Here is a 20276-nt window from a genome sequence, read left to right as displayed (position 1 = left end):
GCGAGTTAATGATGATATCGGGACGGCCATACAGTGTGCTTAGTGTCGACATAATATCACCTACGTTCGAAGGGTATAACAAAAAACTTTTCACTGCTTTGATTGCTTCACCTTTCAAACTGCGTTGCAAACGGAGGAGATTTTCTGCTTCGGTGTACCCGCACATCTGCGTTGAAGTATTGTAGCTACTCCAAAACAGGGGCCATTCCGCAGGATTGCCACCGAACACTGGAAGCTCTATTGGGACCACATGACGAGCTGCAAGCTGCTGAGCATTTGGACCCAGTTGTAAGTCCGGGTGCGCGGACGTAAACGACACTGCAGGCGCGTACGCATTCGATTGAACACCACTTATTGACGGTGAAATTTGGTAAAATTGGGGAATTGTATTCGGAATAATTGGCACCTGATTCCCTGACTGTCCTATGTACCCACCCGAACATGACATTGGCAAATAACTAGCTATATTATCTTGTATTTGGAGAATCTGATTATCTCCAACTAACCATTGATTTTGAACATAGTTTCGGTACATATTTGGGAAATTAGCAATCCCATAACCACTACCTACCCCCATTGGAGCTTGTACATGCTGATTGGCAGATGAAACATTCTCTTTCCCTCCAAGATTCATACTGGTCATACGGGTCGAAATTGAAGTAGCATTTACCTGAGAGCACATCGCATCGGCTGTGTGTTTGCGTATTGTACCTCAGCTGGACGTCGACCGCTAGACGAACTCGTTGGTGTTGAGTGGTGTGTTGGTGGTTGCCACATCGATGATATACCACTCGCTGGTAAACAAGACGCGCGGCAGTGTGTGATACGATGGGCCGGCACGACGATGTTGATGTTACCGATGATATACCTTGCGCTTGTGGTGTGTAGGTTGCTAACGACGACTGTGGCAGAAATGAGTTCCCGTATGATGGCATGAAACTGACCGGCTGTGTAGTGGTCAGTGACGGCAACGAAAACGAAACCATCGACGCTGTTGTTGGTGAAATTTCAAACATATTGTGTGCATCGACCGACGCAGAGGGCTTAGGAAACTGTTGCACGCTCGCCACCGTTGTGACTATTGGCATCACATTGTTTCCTTGCATGGTGCTCTGTGTTATAGGTGGTAGTTGTGTAGTAGGATGCGAGATCGAGGCGTTTGTAGAATGGGATAATGGCAACGAAAGAGTAGCTAACATACTCGAAGTGACCGCAGAAGCTGAATGTGGATTCACTTGGCCTACTTCTTCAATAGTTGTTGGTGCCGTTCCTGGGGCAGAATTCGTGATTGGTTTCAGCTGCGATGTGAGTCCAGTGGGTTTGTTTCCAGAATTGGCACTCATGGTCACAGCCGGGTTACGGGTGATCCAATCCTCAACTTTCTCCGCTCCACGTTTGCAACGGCTACGAACGCTAACTGCATCTCCATCGTCATCCAATTGGGTATGAAGCAGGTCGTACTTTCGTTGGATGTATTCCTTCTCCAAGGCAAACATTTCCCTGATGGCCTTATCTCTCCGTTCTCGTTCCAAACGCAACGTCATCTCTTGAATAGTTTGCTCCTGCTTTCCTCGCTCTGCTTGCATCTTCTCATGTAGCCGCTTCTCCTCGGCTAGGCGTTGCACCTCTAACTGTATGCGTGCTTCCCGCATACTTGCTGAAGTCGACACTGTAGAGGCTGGTGGATCGGGAACAGCACACGCTGTGCATCTAAAGCTTCGGTCCTCTCCTTCGATGCTGTCGTTCACACCGACGCATCTGAAGTGGAACCAGCGATCGCATCCGTCGCACTGGACCATCTTGCGATCTGCATGGTTTGGTTTGTTACACACGATGCATTGATTTTGTCCATCAGAACGATCGTGTGAGTCGGCGGCCGCTGCATCACCACTAGACATGGTTATGTTTTTCACGCCGAACGATACACACAAATCTTAAAGATGTTGTTCGAAGACGGTCACGTTTCGGACTCTTAAGCAGCAAATTCGTTATTGCTTTGAGTAGGCTTAAAGCTGAAATTGTTATTTATTGTAATTTCTTTTTGCATGATTAATTTTAAGCTAACTTACATTTGTTGTCTTCTACGTTAACTGTCCGTCTACTTGTAACAAAGGTAATTCGTGGTTGTGAATGTCCCTATTGAGTTAAGTATTACAATTAAGATCAAATTCATAATTTTAAGCATCAAAGTACTTACTTGTAATATTAGGAATAAATTCTAGTTTACCACTTTAGAATATAAGATTTTAGGATAACTTTAACTTTAGAATAATTGATTTAGGTTTAGCGAATCGAATCTTCTCTCTTTACTATTATTCTTCGGATTAGGATTAGATAGCTATTTCTGCCAATCATTTCCCGTGGCGTTTACTCTTGACGTTGTCAGTTTATCATTCGCCCGGTTGTTTTCAGGGATGAGCTAAAACCGTTCGCCGATGACGAGGGGTCTTGAATCGTTGCGCACAATCGATGATAGAGCAAGTAAGTCGACTTATTAAGGGGTTACGAGGTAGGATCAAGCCCTTCTTACTGTTACAGATAAATCATTTGGGTGCCTTACCGTAGGCCTGCGTATTGTTTTTTCACGGGTGCTATGAATAATTCTTCTAATGTCGTTTTCGTTTTTGCGGTGTAGCTACACTCGTGCTACACTTTTGCACCGAAAATGTTCGTTTTTGATTTTCGTGCTACACCAGTGTAGCATTTTTCTTGCACTGAAACAATCAGTGTAGCACCAGAAAAAATCAGAGTGTGCCGTGTAGTGTAGTTTGTTGTCAAGTTTCTCCCGTTGTTATTGTTTTCTTTTTATGGTATCCAACAGGTATCCATAACAAACAAACCCAACTGCACTCAAAACGTTCGTTTTTGCCGTGCAAAATGCTGCACTAAACGGTGTCGCTACACCTCAAAAACGAAAACGACATAAGCCTTGACGTTTACTGCCCTTATTGTTTACGTTTCGGACTTAGAGGAATTCAACAAAATTTCAATGAAGGTGTGATTTCGAAATGATGACGAAAAGACGAAAATGCCTGCCTTAACCCTATCGCGCACATTTTTCTCGTGGTTTGTGGTAGTGGTTTTTGATTGAATTTAAAATGAATTTTTGATTTATAACTTGTGTGGTAATAATTCCTTCGACTCTTAGTAAAATGTCACTTTCAGTTTTGCATTTTCTGGAGCGATTTTAAATTTTTTTCACTACACCCAGGTTTTTTTACACGGTTGGAATTCACTAATTTCTCGGTTAACCCAAACTTTCACAGCTTTTTAAATACCACATGAATTTTCTTTGATTTTTTGTGAATTTTTTCGTGGGGTTAACTTATTGTTTCATTGACGCTGAAGGTCTTAAACGACTAAAACCAAACCGTGTAAAAAAAAAACCTGGGTGTACTTCAAAAATTCAACATGCATTATACAGGCAGATTGAATGTATCCACAGACAAACAGACATAACACTCATCAAATTTCCCTAGTTTACTGATTTACTGGTCAATTCAAATAATCATTAGTTGGCCAATCGATCACTCGTGGCGCGCACATCGGATTTGCTCTAGTTCGACGTTTGCTCACTACCGCCATCTGGTTCGTGATTTGCCTAACTAACTGAAATCAACAGATGTCGTTAGTGTTTAAACGACGATGAATTTGATGAGCGAATGTTCAATGTGTTATGTCTGTTTGTCTGTGATGTATCTAAGGGCAATAAAAAAACAAACTTTTTCAATGATTTTATTATCCGACCTTCAGGCTGTCCGTAAGATTTATAGCCCAACGGGGTGGGATGAAGGAGCTAAATAGTTAAGCACCATCTATTTTGACCTAATCGATACTGTAGTATATTGGATGTGTGTTCCATATTGACTTGTGATAGAATGCACAATGTCTCAAATCTTGTTTAATGCTGTTTGTACCGCATGTATTTATTATATATTTTGGCAGCACTGGCAGTGTTTATGTTGGATGATATGACGGCGAGAGCTCAGTCTTGTTTAGCTACAGCGACGGGCGGACGCGATTCCACAGATACAGTAATAATTTGGTGTCAGTAGATAAAACTGATTTTTGCGGGAGAAACGATAAATCCATTTGAACAATGTCTTGACTTGACAATTATTCTTTTTATTGGAAAATTTCTCTAGATATTCCATTTTAAAATTATCTTTCTTTTCAATTCACTTCGTGATTTCTTCCAGAAATTCTTATGGAACTTGCTATAGAGTTGCTCATGAACCCTTTAGGACTTACTTCGGGAGTTCCCTCAAAATATCCTTTGAAATGCCTCCTCAGATTCCTTCGGAAATTGATCCAGAAATTATTTGGGAATCTCTCCAGAAATTCCTTCCAAAAAAATTTTTACGAGTTCCTTCGGAATTTGCCACAAGTGTTGCTTATGAACTTAAGTCGGACCAGTGGCGTAGCCAGAAAATTGGTCTGGGGGGGAGGTTCTGAACTTTATTTTTAATTCGAGAATGTTCGAAAAAAAATCTTTTAAAAATGTTGTCTCTGGGGAGGGGGGTTATGTCCAAAACCACCCCCGTGGCTACGCCACTGCCTCGGACGAATTTAGTTCAATTCCATTTAATCCCACCACGTTGTATTCTTTTACAGATACGTATTTCGTCTCCAGTAGCCTTGCGAGCAAAGATGTAGGATTGCCAATCCGGAGATTGCTAGTTCGATTTTTGGTCCGGAAACTTTCTCGACCCCCTGTATCGATTGTACTTGCCACACAAGATACTTACGTACTCATGCAACAGCGGGCATAGAAAAGCCCGCGAAATTAATAACTAAGGAAATGCTAATAGAATACTAAGTTCGAAAGCCGGCCAAGTACCAGTTGAAATGAAGAAGATGATGAAGAATGACTGTCCGACAGCAGAAGCAGTCAAGTGAAATTTTTACGCAAGGTACGGACTATTGTTTAATTTAAATATTAGGACAATATTTTAAAACAAAATTTACAAACCTTGAACACGTACAAACCAACTGTCACACAAATTGTATAAGTGGAAATATTAAAATATGAAAAATATTAGTCCATGCCAGAATCGTAAGCACTAAGGGTTTTACAGGTTCGACATCAGGGTTTATTGGTTTGATCTCACCGAATTCAATCTGTGGCGTCGTTAATCGTCATCATCAGCCATGATACTTCTCCGATGCAGTCGAAATGAAAAAATGCGCATTTTCCGTTTGTGGCATCGCTGCATAAAACATCCCAGGCGGCAACCTAGGGAATAATGCTCGTCACTAAGTCACTAAGTTTCCGGATAGAATGGTGCCTGGATACAGAGTTATTCGGTCTTCAGTTGAATACATATTCGCAAAACTTAAATCTTTTCAAAGCTTTTAATCCTTGTCAGCTTGGCCTTCTGCATGTTAAGCACTAAATGTTTTGTCACTTTCATCGATCAGTAAAAAAAACAGATTAATCCACCTAGCGGTGATAGAGCCTTTCTCGTGTGTTATAAAAATAGTATTTGGCCATAACTTACTTTTGAGCCCATAATCCGATTGGGCCGATTTTCAATACGAAACAATGGGAAATGATTCCGCGTCGAATGCAATTTGTTGCGAGTAAATCGGTTCAGGATAAGTGCCTAAAAATGAGTGAGAATTTTTCTTGTAAATAAATGTATTTTGGCTATAACTCCGAATCCCATAGTCCGATTCGGCCAATTTTCAACACGAAACAATGGGACAGGATTTTGCGTTAAATGCAACTCGTTGCGAGCAAATCGGTGGAAGATACGTGCCTGAAAAATGAGTGAGAGTTTTGTACGTGCTTCTTATGTAAAAAAATGAATTTTGGCAATAACTTCGAAATCCAATTTTTCAATAGGACTAGGTACCTCCAAAACCGGGGGAGGAATGACCTGGAAAGGTCCGAGGGGGGGCGTAGGTACCGCGTCGGCAATTCCCTCTGTGTGCTGGCGAATAGGCCCTATCGCAGAAAGGTCAATTTGGGGTGCACGCGGCATCATCATTCTTGATACCAGTCGTGCAGAGGGAAGCAGGCGCGAAGTCGACCTTGCCCACCTCCCGAGGACATAGGGCGTGGTAAGGCCACCTGGAAAGCCGGCAATGCGCTGGCACGATACCATGGTGTTCTTCTAAAAAAGCGAGTTACGATGTTCGGTGCTGCAAGGACACGCAGATAACCTCGAGGGTGCGTTGTGCACTGGCCCCCCTTTGAAGCATTACTTTCTGGTTGTACCGAAGGGACTATGGGCTTGGCGGCAATGGAAACGGTTTAGTGGGTTGGGGATGTAGTCCTGCCTCCCTCGTTTGCTGTTGGAGTTGATCCCTAACCCCGCACTTCCTGGACAACCCAGGATGTCTGTTGAGCAGATTCCCCCTCCATTGCTTAGGAAGAAAAAAAAAAGAAAACACACACACACACACATACACACAGACATCACCTCAATTCGTCGAGCTGAGTCGATCGGCATATAACACTATGGGTCTCCGGGCCTTCTATAAAAAGTTTGTTTTTGGAGCGATCATATAGCCTTTACGTATACTTAGTATACGAGAAAGGCAAAAATCAATTAAAGTGGCAGTATGTGACAGCTCCATCACGTGGATAATCTCTGCTAGCCCAAAAGCATCATTAAATCGCGATGAATCGTAAGAATTAAGCGAAAAAGATTCAATTCATTTGCTAATTAGAATCCGAACGCTGATCGCAAAACTTGATAAAAATTGTGCATTGTTTGCTTGCCAACCAGCCGCTCGTCGGATGCGTGATTCCGGGCCGAACTTTAGCAGCAATACCAGCAATACTCATTGGCGTAACTAACGAAAAATTCTAGGGGGGGCTAATTTTTGACGTACGATTACGTCCTTTGCGAAGATAGGGAGGTAATTCTGCATATTCAAATTTGAGACCTGCACGAAAAGTACCAATTTTCGGGATTTTGGTATCAATCGATCGACAAACTCTTTAAGATTTTCCCCAACTATTTAAAACAATGTATTAGAATGCGCAGTCGCCGAAAATAGCAAACTCAAGAGAAATATCCACGTAATGCTCAGACTATCGTTTCGCTTCTATCAGTGGTTAGAAAAGCGCTTTGTGGAAAGAAAATTTGTTCTTTTTAGGCGTCGTTTGCGTTATCGGATATCAGTGGCGGTGCTGAACTTTTATTCTTAGCGTGGTGGCGGAAAATCATCGAGCGGCCGTCGGACAGCAGCAGCAGTGAATTTTTAACGCACGGTTCGGATTAACGTTTGATTGCTGTGAGTGATTCGAAAGACGCATTGTGGATAGAAAATCGACTCTTTTCAGGACCGGCATTTTATGAAAAGAAAGGATTGATAGCAAACAATTGCGTCGGTTGCATTCCCGCGGTACTGAAGGGAGTTTCTGTCAGTATTCGAGAATACGAAAGTAATGCCTCTACTCACTCTTATGGCAAAAACACATTGCTATCTGTCAGACTGTGCGTGAAACATGGCCGCCGATCACCCTTTCTTGTCCCTCTTCAGTAAAATCCCATAAGGAACTGTCAAACTGTACGTGAAGAATTTACCTTCGTAGTCGCGAATCAGAATCACAAACGCTCGTCGGAGAGCAACGCTGCAGAAACGTTGGCGTCAGTAGCAATCAAATGATATTCTCTTTCAAAATTCAGATTTTATTTCTGTTTGTAATTGGAAAGGAAAATTAATGAAAACAAATCGGTTTTTCTCAGATACACTAGAGAAGGTAGAGCCGAGACGAACATACATCAAAGTGCAAATCATAATCACTTGGCGACGCTGCCGACGTTGATGTCAGAGTTGACAAAAAAATATATCTTTCAAAATTCCGATTTTGCCTGTGATTGGAAAGGCGCATTGTCGGTTCGTCTCAGAACCATCATTTCACAGGAGGTTGAGTGTGAGTGACGAATTTTCTGTCATCAGATTCCTGAAAAACTTTATGCGGTTAGAAAGACATATGAGCTTACCCAACAAGTATTGGAGGCTGATAAAGAGCTTATTTCACCACAATTTGGCTTGTTCAGCTTAAAAACTAGCTTATTCAACTTAAATTGTTTGTTGGGAGTAAAACGCCTGTGAAGTTTTATCCATCCGAAAGAATTCTAATTTCTTTCTCATTCAAATTGTTGTTACCTCTTCTTGGAAACTCAAGATTTTGCCTTTTAGGAATCATTTTATTGATTTTCTGGAAATAGCTGAAAATCCCCCAAATTACCATTTAAAGCTACAAAAAGAAATGCTTTCAAAATATCTCGATCGATACAGACATATGATACGTCGCATTTGGCTCTCACTTTTTCGGAAGGATTTTTTTGATAATTCTTTCAGAAAAGCCATGCATTTTTAAGAACTATGAACACGCTAGGTTTAAATGAATATACTCGCAAAACTCTGTAAAAACTTTAAAATATTTAAAGATTAAATACTTGCTGAGAAAACCAATTTTAAATCAGGATTTTTTAGAAATCTGCCGATAAGCTAAGTATCCTGTGTTCTTTAAACACATTTTTTGTCCAACATTTTATGCTGTGTCAATATTAAGATCATACAGAGAGTTCAGCATACCACTAGAACTTTCTTTATCCAATAAATTTTTTAGAAATTGTGTTTGTTTTCTTAGTCTGTTGCTTCTATTATTTATTCAATCAGCATTGCATCAGCATGGAACCACTGTTCCTACTCCAATTTCCTAAAATAATGATATCTAGCGCTGGAGAATCAAGGGAGCGTACTATTTTTCGTGTTTAACATTCCTATCGTAAGATATAACAATTGTTTGAAGTTCGAAAATTTAATAAAATAGATTCAATGTTTCGTAGAGAGAGATGTGAATGAAGAGAACTCATTCTTGACAGTTACGCCTATATATGAACAGAGAGCTAGATAAGTACAATATTCATGCAAAGTGGCCAAATTTCTAGGGGGGGCTAATTAAATTCTAGGTGGGGCTATAGCCCCCCCTAGCCCCCCTGTAGTTACGCCAATGGCAATACTGCTCTGGTCAGTCAACCCAGTCATTTTGGCAAAACGCGGCCCGGCGGCACCGGTTGATCCGGTTGGAAAAACTGTACGCAACAGTGACTTTGTGCGGGGGAAAAAAGAACTTCTCCAACAGATTCTGATGAGTTTTGTTTGCCATTAAGCGTAACGATAATGCGAGAGAGTTGTACATTACCGTGATTGCCAGGAAGCCGAAATGGTGGCCACCAGCAAGCGAGCACAGGGGAGCGAAAGTGATAGCCCAGTTTTACCGGTTATGATCAATATCAATTAGCACCGTAAGGTAGGTACGTGTCCACTGCGCTGTTAATACACTTGGTAAAACTTTGATTAATTCATCCTATTCGTAATTCCATTACGTACGGTCTGTGATTTTGTAAGGATGCTGTTCTAATGATGAGATGTTCACAGCTAGACTAAAGATTTCGAACAAAATATGAGTTTTGGAAGATATAAACATCGACTAATGGACGGACTAAAGTGGTCAACATCTAGAACTATGTACTATTTTTAAAAGCTTGCATTTTGCAAGCATTTCTTTTTGATTATATCTTGGATCAAACAAACCAAGTCGTGCACCTGTCATTATATACTTTTCTTTTCTTGGGTCAAGCGTTTTGTCGAAATTATTGAGCAGCAAAAAGTATTTAAAACTCTCCTACTATTCGTAATACAATTGTAATTTATTTATAATGATTTTAATTTTCACTTATTTTCAAACCTAATTTGTTCTACTGCTCATCCAACTTGGGATATCAAATCCCAAATGTGGTTTGAAAAAAAAAGTCTTTCAATCCTATATCGCTGGGTAATTCTATGTGAACCATTTGGTGCAATTGAAATTGAAAAACCATTTCCATTGTAAACAAATTTCCAAACCATTCATGCCAGCAAAAAAGCAAGAATGCATCAGGTGCGATGTTGTGGAATACAGGAATCTCTTCGGGAGGATGCATTTTTTTTTGTTTATTTGTTCAGCCCATGATGCAGAATGCTTCTACCTTCATTGTTCGTGGATTCCCGCGGCACCGTCAGAATATGTCACCAGAATCATATAAATTTTTCTCTTTATTCTTTCCGCTTTCAGGGCAAATATTTGCTGGGAGAACACCCGAGTGAACAATATACAATCATCCTGGTGGCTAGGACGACCAGAAGCATTTCCGGTAGGTGCTTCAGCTTTTCTCTATTCCTGCTCTATTCCGTACAGGAACCAGCGACAGGATATACCCGGCAGAAATTGCTTAACACTTTCAATATTGTCCAGGACCTGCACAACAATAGTGGCTGGTGTGTTCAGTTGAGTTCCATCGGATGACCGCTTTGTTAGTGAGATCGTAATCGTGGAAAAGATAATAAACAGGAGGAAAAGGCTAGAGCCAATGCTCACACATTAGTGTAAGCTTTCGAACGTGACCTGGAAAATGGTAAATCAAATATGAACGGGAGGGGCAAGCATTTGTAGTGACTAGAAAAATACAATAAAAAAGTACGAAAAAAGTGCACATTGTTTTCAACGAAGTGATCGGATGTGAATAATTCAATAAAAGAAACATACAACCGTGCGTTTAATCGTGTAAATTGAGATAATTGGAAAGTGGACGAAAAATAAGCACTGGAAGCGAAGTTAAACGAGTTAACAACGTTACGGAGGCAAAGGTGAGTCAATATGATAGCGGTATAACCTGGAGTAGAAAAATGTACAACTTGAAATGGAACAGGCGGAAGCTTCCGCTCGTACAGTGTAACGCAATATATCTGGTTCAATTTATTTTTCAGTATATTAATAGAACGATAAAATTGGCAAACAGCTTGAACTTGAAATATGTAAAATTCGTCGCACCCCTTCTCGTGATGCATCTTGAATTTCGACCTCAACTATAAGTTCGCCTTTAGTGCAAGTGGATAGCAAGTCGATTTAAATATCTGTCATTGGAGATGGTTTTGAAGTTGAGATTGGATTGCATTTCTCAAAATTAACAGACAAATAAAGTAATCGAATCAAGTGGAACGTTATGTTTGCGTCTCCTATACTTGCAACGGTTTTGACGTAGGATTATGTCTTTCCGGAACATAGGGGGGTCATTCTGCAGTTTCAAATTTGAGACCGTCACGAAAAGTGGTCAGGAAGTATGGGCTAATAACTCAGCCGTCTTTCAACCGATTTTAAAGATTTTGGTGTTTATCGATCGACGAACTCTTTAAGATTTAGATCAACTATCGAAAAAATGCATTCAAGGTGCTGAACTATTGAAAAATTGAATTTTACTAGGCACTGAAAAATTGGTAAACCAACCAATCGCGTATGTGCATCGCAAGCACAGACATCAAAATCGTGCAACTTACGGGCTCGACTCCAATCCTCAGTTTAATTAAATTTTCTCGGAGAGCGGGCACAACGATGACGCCCGTAGCAGCAGTCTCAGCAGAAAACGGAACATCGAGAGGACATTGCCAAAAGCAACAATCTTTGGACTATCGTTACTGTTAGTGGCGCATTGTGGAAAGAAAATTGGTTCTTCTCAGGACCAAAATTTTATGAGAAGAAAGAGTTGATTGCAAAAATGGCATTGATTACGGTCCCCGGATACCAGTGGTGCCACTGAGAATATTTTTTTTTATAGTGGCTATTTAGCAGAAAAGTGATTTTTTTACGCAAGGTACGGACTATCGTTTGTTTGCTATAGACCTATGCAGAAGTTCATCAAATTCACTCACCCGATGGATTTTGACATTTGAGCGAGTCGTCTACTCGAATAAAAGTTCATTTTGCGTTCATTATGCGACGCACTCAAACGTCATAATTTCTTGGGGGAGTTCATTTTGCGTTACTCTATGAATGATTAGAAAGGCGCATTGTGGATCAAAATCGATTCTTGTCAAATCTACCATTGTACACAAGAGAAGGTAGAGCCGAAATATTTTCTTCAAAATGCACATCATAACCGTTTGGTGACAGTAGAAAGTTGGAATAGATAGCAGTAAAAGTGCGGGAAGTAAACAATGAAGACGTCTCATATCATTGAGTTGCGTTAGCAGTCAAATGAGATTTTTTCAAGATTCTGATTTTGGTATACTTGCTATTTATTATTGGAAAGGCGCGTCATTGGAAACAAAATCATCTTTTTACACGAGAGAAGGTTGTGCCAAGACAAAAATTTGCAAAAAATGCAAATCATAATCACTTGGTGACGGGTAAAATTCTTTGTCGGTAGCAGCCCATGCGCTCCTTGCAGGGAGATGTTGGAAAACAATGTATTAGAATGGATGACGTCTATCGTGTTCCAGCGGCAAATCATAAATTGGCTGACAGTGACATCAGTAGTGGAAATTCATTTCAAAATTTTGATTTCCAGCGTGCGTGGTACGAAAAGTCCTCTCCTCTTTGAGTCAGTGGGCCTGAAAAGGGCCGTTTTAATGAAGCTACTTCCTCGCAGAGGCGTCGCGTAATCAATTCTTCAACCTGTGCACCGTTTGATTAAATTTAAATATTTCGAGAAAAACGCATATAAAAAGGACCTGAAATGACACATCCAATATAAACGATTCATCTTCAAGCGTGTTTCCCGTTCCGTCTATCTGCTTCTAAGCTACATCCCATTTATCGAATTCAACGCCTTAAATTCAAACAAAATCAAACTAAAAATTAAATAATACCATCATGAGAATCATAATACTTTCCAATAGACAGATAAGACATCTATCTATCTATTCAATGGAACGGTATCTTTTAGATTTAATTCAAGTTATCTCGTAAAATGAGACGAGTCTTTATTGTTATACGTTAACCAGAAAATTAAAATATGTTTAGAATGATTAGACGGGTATTACATACATAACAGATAAATGGCGTCTGTACAATAAAGTTTATAGTCTAACCATTCCTCAATATTATTAATTATACCATTTTTAGTTTATTCCTTTGATAAATAATATTCTTCCGGAAGAGCTGTTCTCGAACCACGTGGACAGATGTCGAATAGTTTCAGATGTGTACCTCCCACCAATCGCATGTGCCCAAGCTTGAAGTAGTCTTCCATGAAGTCGTGGTACTGTTTATTGAGAGATGGGTCCCGAGCCAAACGCCGTTCAGTCCTTTGAAGGCGCCGATATGCGATATTCCTAGAATCTCCCAACCGCGAGATGGCTTCCTCTTGCTTCGGTAATGAGACGGTGTACCGACCATGTGAACTTCGTTGAACTGTACAAATGTAGCTGTCTTCACACCTCCTTTCCTCAGGCGAAAGAACCTTGCCTGACTCCATTTCTTCGCAGGACCAGAATCGAGAAATCAGCATGTCAAGGTCATCCAAAGTTGACGCATTGCAGCTGATTTGTAACGAGCGGTTAGGCGCCGAAATACCATTGCTTACTATCCAGCCGAAAACAGATTCGTTGAGAGAGGGATTCCCTGCACCCAAGGAAATCCTCCGTCCCGTTTGAAAGAATCAATCAACAGAACAACATGAAAGCTGTTGATTGCGCTATTCAAATTAATTCATGAAAAAAATGTTACTTAGGTCCTTTTGTAAAGTTAAGCGAGAAATCAAAGAAGAATTCTATACCGAGTACTAGATCAACTCCTTTGCGTTCGAAGTACGCCGGATCTGCTAGTTGAACTCCTATTGGAAATGACCAGTTATGCTTGTTGGTAGTTGTGGTTGGAAGGTTCACAGTCACCTTTGGAAGAATGAGAAAGTCCATCGCACATGAAAACGAAGATAAGCGAGATCGAACCGTTTCATGTATCCTTTGTTTGACCCTTGTACCTGTTTGCCCAATGCCTAGGATAGAGATATCCACTTGATCTCGCGTAGCCTTCATTTGCTGACATAAATTCTCCGTAATAAAATTACTTTTCGACCCGGAATCCAACAGCGCCCGTGCTGGAATACGATTTCCTTTATCGTCTTCAATTAACACCACCGCCGTAGCCAGCAAAACTTGATGCGAATGTTGTTGAGTTGTTGAAGCGGATACTACAGACTCTGTAGCCGCCATGCGAGCCACATGTTTGGAAGATGAACTGGATGAATCCGGTTGATCTTCAGGAGTAAAAGGTACGTTGCCCCCAGCAACTACCATATTCTTGCCAAACTTCTCCTTTGCTGACTTAAAACATACCAAAGTATGGTGCCGTCCCTTGCAGCTGTATTTCGACTGGCAATCCTTCGCCTGATGCCCCGCCCTGAAGCAGTTCCGACATGGTCCATTTGATTTCAGGAAATTATCGCTATCACCAATTGATAATCGCTGGAACTCTTTACAATAGTAAAGAAAGTGGTCAGCTGAGCATAACGCACAACGAGCTCTTGACACTTGAGCTGAACTATAGCTGGTTTTTGTTTGTTGCGGTTTTTGTTTTGACGACTGTTGCATCTGTGCTGCACCCCTGGTGTCAGTCGACCTCGATAGCGAACAGTCCAGAACTTGAACCCTCCGCTGCAAAAATTCCCGTAAATCGTCAAGTGTGTCCTGCAACTTGGTGGATGAGGCCTCCTCCCACCCCCACCGAGTAACTGGATCCAAACGAGTCGTAAGGATGTCCACCAGCAAAAGGTCCTTATAGTCGGTCGGCTGGATGACCTGATCCAGAGTTTGCACAATTCTCTCGAAGCCTTCAAGAAGAATGTGCAAGTCTGCTCCGGATTCCTTGGTGAGAGTAGGCAACTTGAAGAGGGCCTGGACTTGCCGCTTTTTCAGTTGCTTACTGTTATTATACCGCTTCAAAAGCAGATCCCAGGCCACCTGGTAATTGGCCTTTGTTATAGGCAGTGGATCGATCAACGCTCTTGGTTCCCCTTGGAGACATCCTTTTAAATAATGGAACTTCTCCACTTCAGGGAGTTCCGCCTTCCAATGAATGAGCGAGTTAAAAAGGTCCCGAAAACTGAACCATTCATCGATGTTCCCGTTGAATGTTTGTAGGGTAATCTGTGGCAGACGCACATGGTCCATGCCTTTCCATGCGACGATCCATTACTTACCCCGACAGAGTTCTCCAATTCCTGTGGTTTCTGCAATTCTTTGAGCTTGTCCATCAAAAATGATTTCAGCTGATAATATCGGTCGCTAAAATCCATCCGCTCCTTTTCGACCGAAGTGCTATCCGGGTTGTATTCTTCGTGGGAAAATATATCAACCAAAGCCACACTGAAGTTCTCCCAAAGCTCGTCCAACTTACTCAAATGGATCTCGATTTCGGTTGTAGTAGGTAGTGGTTTTTTTGAATAATTGGACGAACCTGTCAATGTCGCTGAATGACAGCTGGATCTCCTTCAATCTCGCAGTCAGAGCCTGCATCGTCGGTTGTTTCTTGGGTTCAGGTTTCATGGTGACCGACAGGAAACTGTGATTCCCTTCAATATTCGCAAATAAACAGCCTTACGAAACCAGCAGTGGTGAAATTCGCGACAAAATCCGATTCTCTGAAGGGTCCGAATCTGTCCGAATGATTCCACCAATACTCGAACAATAACCCGGACGAAAAGAAGAAAGTGCGGTGTAGTATCCAAAGAATGTCGGCTTCGGCCGGGCATGTACTGCGGAAGCTCACCTGGAGGAACCAGCAGTGGTGCAATTCCCGACAAAGTCCGATCTTCTGAATGGCCCGAATAATTCCACCAATGATTTTAACTGAGGAAATCAGCAGCCGTGTGATTCTCGATGAATTCCAATTAACCGACGAGTCCGAGCAGTTCAACCAATGGAAGAGAATGGCGAATAGGAGAATATGCGGTGTAATAACCAAAAAATGTCAGCTTTGGCCGGGCATATACTGCGGAAGCTCACCTAGAGTTACCAGCAGTGGTGCAATTCCCGACGAAGTTCGATTATCCGATTAAGTCAACCAAATTTGTGAATGGATCGCTCAAAAGAGTATTCAGGGCTCAGCAGGAAAATGGCAAGTTGAAGAGGATAGATTTTCATTCAAAATTGTGTATTTATCTGCGTCTAGCTTCGGCAAAATACACAGATAGAAAAATCCACTGAAATTTACGCTAAAAATCATGCACATAAATGGAACGTCATTATTAGCGTAATTCCACGCGGCATATAGCCTGAATGTATACAATATTCGACGTGAATCGTCAATATTGCATACAAGTTGTAAGCAATCTTGTTGGCAAGAGGACCTTTTCAGCGTAGAATAGCGTTAAATATAGCGTTAAGTTTTACGCGCTGTTTATTTTTCATTATTTTTTTCTGTGTACTATTATGTTCACTCACCCGAGAAAACTAATTGTAGCACTCCCTCTTCCTTCCAATCCTAGCCGGCTAATATGCAGCAAAATGGAATCCGAACGCCGATCCTTTTGGTAACTGGTTTAGTAGTGGCCCCGATGAAACATCGCAACTTCGAAACGAGCGTTAATCCAAAAAAACGTCCTTCTTGAATGGCGGTTCCTGATGGTCCTTGACGACGAAAGTTGTAAATGTACCGACACCAAATCCAAATTGGCGGAATGCCAATGATATGTAATGGTTTTCCTTGCCGTAGGTCCGTAGATGATCACAAGTCCAGAGAAGAAGGTCGAAACGTTGGCATTAGTATACTGAAGGAAATGCTTCGGCTGGAAATACACTATTCTAACTTAATTACCTGAGAAAGAGAGCGTTGCGCCAGTCCAGCGATTGAAGAAGCAGATCCGGTTCCGTGAAGAACTCCAGAATTCCTTCAGTTGTGTAGGCCGAATCCAAATCCGTGTAGTCGCTTCAAAGATCCTAAATCTGAATTAACTGCAAGGCCTCTCTGCAGTTGTAGTAGCATGCAATTCCAGTTGAAGTCCAGAATCGAAGATGACCATACAATTTTGAGCTTCCTTGTCCAATAGCGATGGCGTGCTAGCCAAGCGACGCCAACAAAGTCAAGCGGCAAGCTTTGTCCCCGAGTGCAATGGTTGCTGTGTTGTTGATTTGCATTGACTCTAGTGCACTGACCTCAGTACACTGACCTCCCTCAAATATGGGTTCACGATGGCGGTTTCTAGCACTAATCCTATCCAATCCAAACGAATGTGTGTCGACCCAGTGCCAACGGTTTGAACAAGTTCCGTAGATGGTCCCAGAATCCGGTTCGTAGGGCCAAAATGAACGGTTGAGCCCCTTTACCTGATCCGAAATTCCTTCTATAGCTGCTGGGCGAGGGGGCAACCAACCGGACACCAAAGTTAGAGGTGGAAGGGAAACGCGCATTCACGTATGCAGTACTGTAGCACAATCGTTTCTTCCTTATTTCGAAGTGACACCATAGCATAGGTTCTTCTAACACACAACTCGTTATAGTACATTAAAACACATTTATTCTTAACTGACAAACTACACTTGGCTTTAATACATTTAAGTTACATGCTGGACAAACTTTATTTTCTAAAATCTACTCTTATTTCTATACACATTAAAAAACACTCGACCGTGTGTATATTGGACGTCATCTGCCCCGGACCGTGATCTAGTTGCGACTGCCGATGTTCTCTTGGGAAGGTACCGGAGGGACCCTCTTCCAACGATGATCGCTTCGGTAGTTCGTCAGATCGGTTTAACTCCGACAATCTACTCTCTGCTCTCCTTATCACATACGCTGATAAACGAACGATGCGATGGGGAGATAACGAGGCTCTACCTGAATTCCGTGTCCTATACATACGGTGGCGACTGGTGGTGATTCTGCTGTCGATCGTTTAATACCGATGAAGGCATAAGAGTTTCAACAGCTTCCTTTCTTGCTATGGGGGTAGTCCCTGTATTCGCGGGTGCGAACAGGAAGCATATAACAATAGCCTTCTATTCGGAGGTTGATCTGCAGATCATTACTGTATCGAGTTCATGGACTACCTAGTACCATGGAAACAACAAAAACTACTTGGAATGCATACATTCCCTCAGACGAGGTTCCACAACTTGTTAATCTTTAAATTAATGGCTCCATCACTCTACGGAGTTCGTAGATTACTTCGAACCCATGACAATAACAAGCACTACGTATAATGCGAACATATACAGTATTGACCCGATTTTGTCACACTCCGATTTAGTCTACTCCTGATTTTGTCTACCCCGATTTTATCACGTTTCGACCCGAGTACCTGTCAAGAATTTTGTAAGCCTTTTCGACAAGAAATTACGGGATTCCAAGGCATTAACTGATTCATATTTGTGAAACAAATTAAAAAATTGAAAATAAAAATTTTTCCAATATTGTCACATTTTCTATTTTATTGCCCCAAAATTCACTAGGGGGTGATAAAATCAGGATACTTTTTTTTGACATCCACTCGCTTTATTTTTACTCTTGTAGGTATGTAACAACGCACGGCTTAAATTCTTCGCCATAACAATCTAAACATGCGGTAACATAGAATGTTCCATATCGAGCATTTTCTGATCGCTTCCTCCTTTTCGGCTTAGTTTTACAATCCTGCCAGAAAAAGGGAGGTTCTTTCTCAACGGTTTCCATAATCCGGAAGGCATAGGCTCATTTTCCGATGGCCGCAGGGACATTTACCACTTTGATCACCAAACGCCTTCATTAGTGATCTTTTGGAGCTTGGTTCAATTCTACCGGATTCTCTTGCCCGGTAGTTCCGTAAAACCTGCGGATGCAGTCCAAAAGCGCATGATTTAATCGGTATGAATGGTGAATCCAACCGTAGAATTTTACGCACCTCATCTTTTATGTTCGAATCCGAATAAGCATCGCTGTCGTCTGTTTTCTTGCTTAAAACTGTCGTAACCGCGATTTTCAAAACGCCGAGATAAATCATATACCGCGACTATACGCACCAAAGATCGTTTACAGAATGACGAGAGAATACACGATCAAAGCATTATTATTTAGTTCGGAATCAGTCCTTCTCTCACACACGTATATAATCCCAATCGAAGCATTTCAACGTGTTTACTTTTCCTTTTGCTTATGCTTGTCACTCTCGCACGTTTGGGTCATCCATGGTTTTTTCGATTGCTCTCCTTGGCAATGTAATGCTTTCACATTCCTACATACGCTTTATCGCCTTTTCTTTTTAGGCACACATAAACTGTGCGTGGTCGATATAATCAGCATTTCGTGGACAGTCATTACATGCTAGAGAGAATTGTGCGTTTAATCGTTTAAAGCAAACAAGTGAAATAATTTCTATCCACTCACGAATAACCAATCAAGATATAATGTTACTAATATTTATGTCCTAATTGGTCTTCATTCTTGGGTATATTATATTCACTGCAAAAACGTCCAATATATTTTGCAGGTCATGTATTTCACTATCTGCCGTGGACAGCTTGTCTCCCATGTCCTTACATTTTTTCCTCTCATTATGCAAATCACAATCCGAACTCGAAGTCCATTTCTCTTAAATCGCTGCTTTGCAGTTCTCACTTCAGCGAAGTCGCCAACACAGCCAGCGTATGCGGATTGCTGATGCTTGCCAACAATGCCTCTGTTTCGTCAATGGAAGAATCTACTGCAAATTCGATAGTCTTCATAAGCCGCATATTGTTTTCCATTTTCGTCAATTCCTCATTTAACTTCTCGTGTTCATTTTGTTCTCCTCGGAGCTTCTAGACTTCACTACGCACCGTAGAAATATCCAGTATAAATCCAGGCTTTCGATCGTTCCCTGTAGCGATGCTATTTTTTTCTCATCTTGTTGCGCTCACCCTTGTGAGATTATTTTGCCTTCATCAAACGTTTTAGTCTCATGACCTTTTCTCTTAATGATAGTTTCATTATTGTCCAGATTATGCAGCGTCATCGAGCGTTCTGCGTTAATTTTTGTTTTAGCATCACCCTGAGTATCAGATGCAGCATCAAAAGTGCATACGTATGTGTATACGTAAACAAACGATAAATAAATAGACTGCAGTAAAAAAAACCTCCAGAATAACTTGAATCTATGCTCGATATTAATAGCAACTAAGTTAATTGCCTACATTATGGAGGGAAATCCGTCGTTGTAGCGTACCTAATTTTTATACGTGATGTAGGCAATTACCTTGAAAGTAGATTTTTTTACAGTATAATTAGGGTAACCGGCGGTAATGTTGGCCCTGGATGTAACATTGGCTCATCACGCAAATTAATCAATATTTCAGCGATAATACGTCGATTAGTAGGGAGATATTAACCACTGCTTCTTTAGAAAAGTGTATCAAACATATATCTCCTTCATTACTCTAGATTTATACACTTCTTAAACTATTAACAGCAATTATGTTGCGTGAAAAATAACATTGACTCGGTTTTTTAGCAGCCATGTTTCGTTGACTTATGCAGGCTGGCT

General features: G+C 41.3%; 2 protein-coding genes across 2 annotated transcripts in view; one reads left to right on the top strand and one right to left on the bottom strand.

Moving 5' to 3' along the window:
• Positions 1 to 10094: 10094 nt before the first annotated feature.
• LOC134211866 (RYamide receptor-like) overlaps positions 10095 to 20276 on the top strand; it is a 654886-nt gene continuing 644704 nt past the window's right edge. The window contains exon 1 of the mRNA XM_062689199.1: positions 10095 to 10653. The gene's annotated coding sequence lies outside the window, so the exon portion shown is untranslated. The remainder of the gene's footprint in view (positions 10654 to 20276) is intronic.
• On the bottom strand, positions 13634 to 15327 carry LOC134207098 (uncharacterized). The gene is made up of 4 exons (XM_062682818.1): positions 15239 to 15327; positions 14982 to 15177; positions 13764 to 14928; positions 13634 to 13674 (listed from the first exon to the last, which is right to left on the bottom strand). Exons 1-4 carry the CDS (start codon positions 15325 to 15327, stop codon positions 13634 to 13636), a joined length of 1491 nt encoding a protein of 496 aa, XP_062538802.1.

The sequence above is a fragment of the Armigeres subalbatus genome, chromosome 1, assembly GCF_024139115.2.
Source record: "Armigeres subalbatus isolate Guangzhou_Male chromosome 1, GZ_Asu_2, whole genome shotgun sequence".
In the NCBI taxonomy this organism is placed as follows: Eukaryota; Metazoa; Arthropoda; class Insecta; order Diptera; family Culicidae; genus Armigeres; species Armigeres subalbatus.
The sequence above is the reverse complement of the archived record's forward strand: the minus strand, read 5'-3'. Positions and strand labels throughout refer to the sequence as shown.

What these genes read in the sequence shown, in the direction of transcription:
- LOC134207098 (XM_062682818.1), bottom strand. Translation starts at nt 15,327, where the DNA reads ATGAAACCTGAACCCAAGAAACAACCGACGATGCAGGCTCTGACTGCG. An exon ending in AATTGGAGAACTCTGTCGGG is followed by an intron (nt 14,929 to 14,981) that starts GTAAGTAATGGA and finishes CGTCTGCCACAG; the next exon opens with ATTACCCTACAAACATTCAA. An exon ending in CCTAGGCATTGGGCAAACAG is followed by an intron (nt 13,675 to 13,763) that starts GTACAAGGGTCA and finishes ATTCTTCCAAAG; the next exon opens with GTGACTGTGAACCTTCCAAC.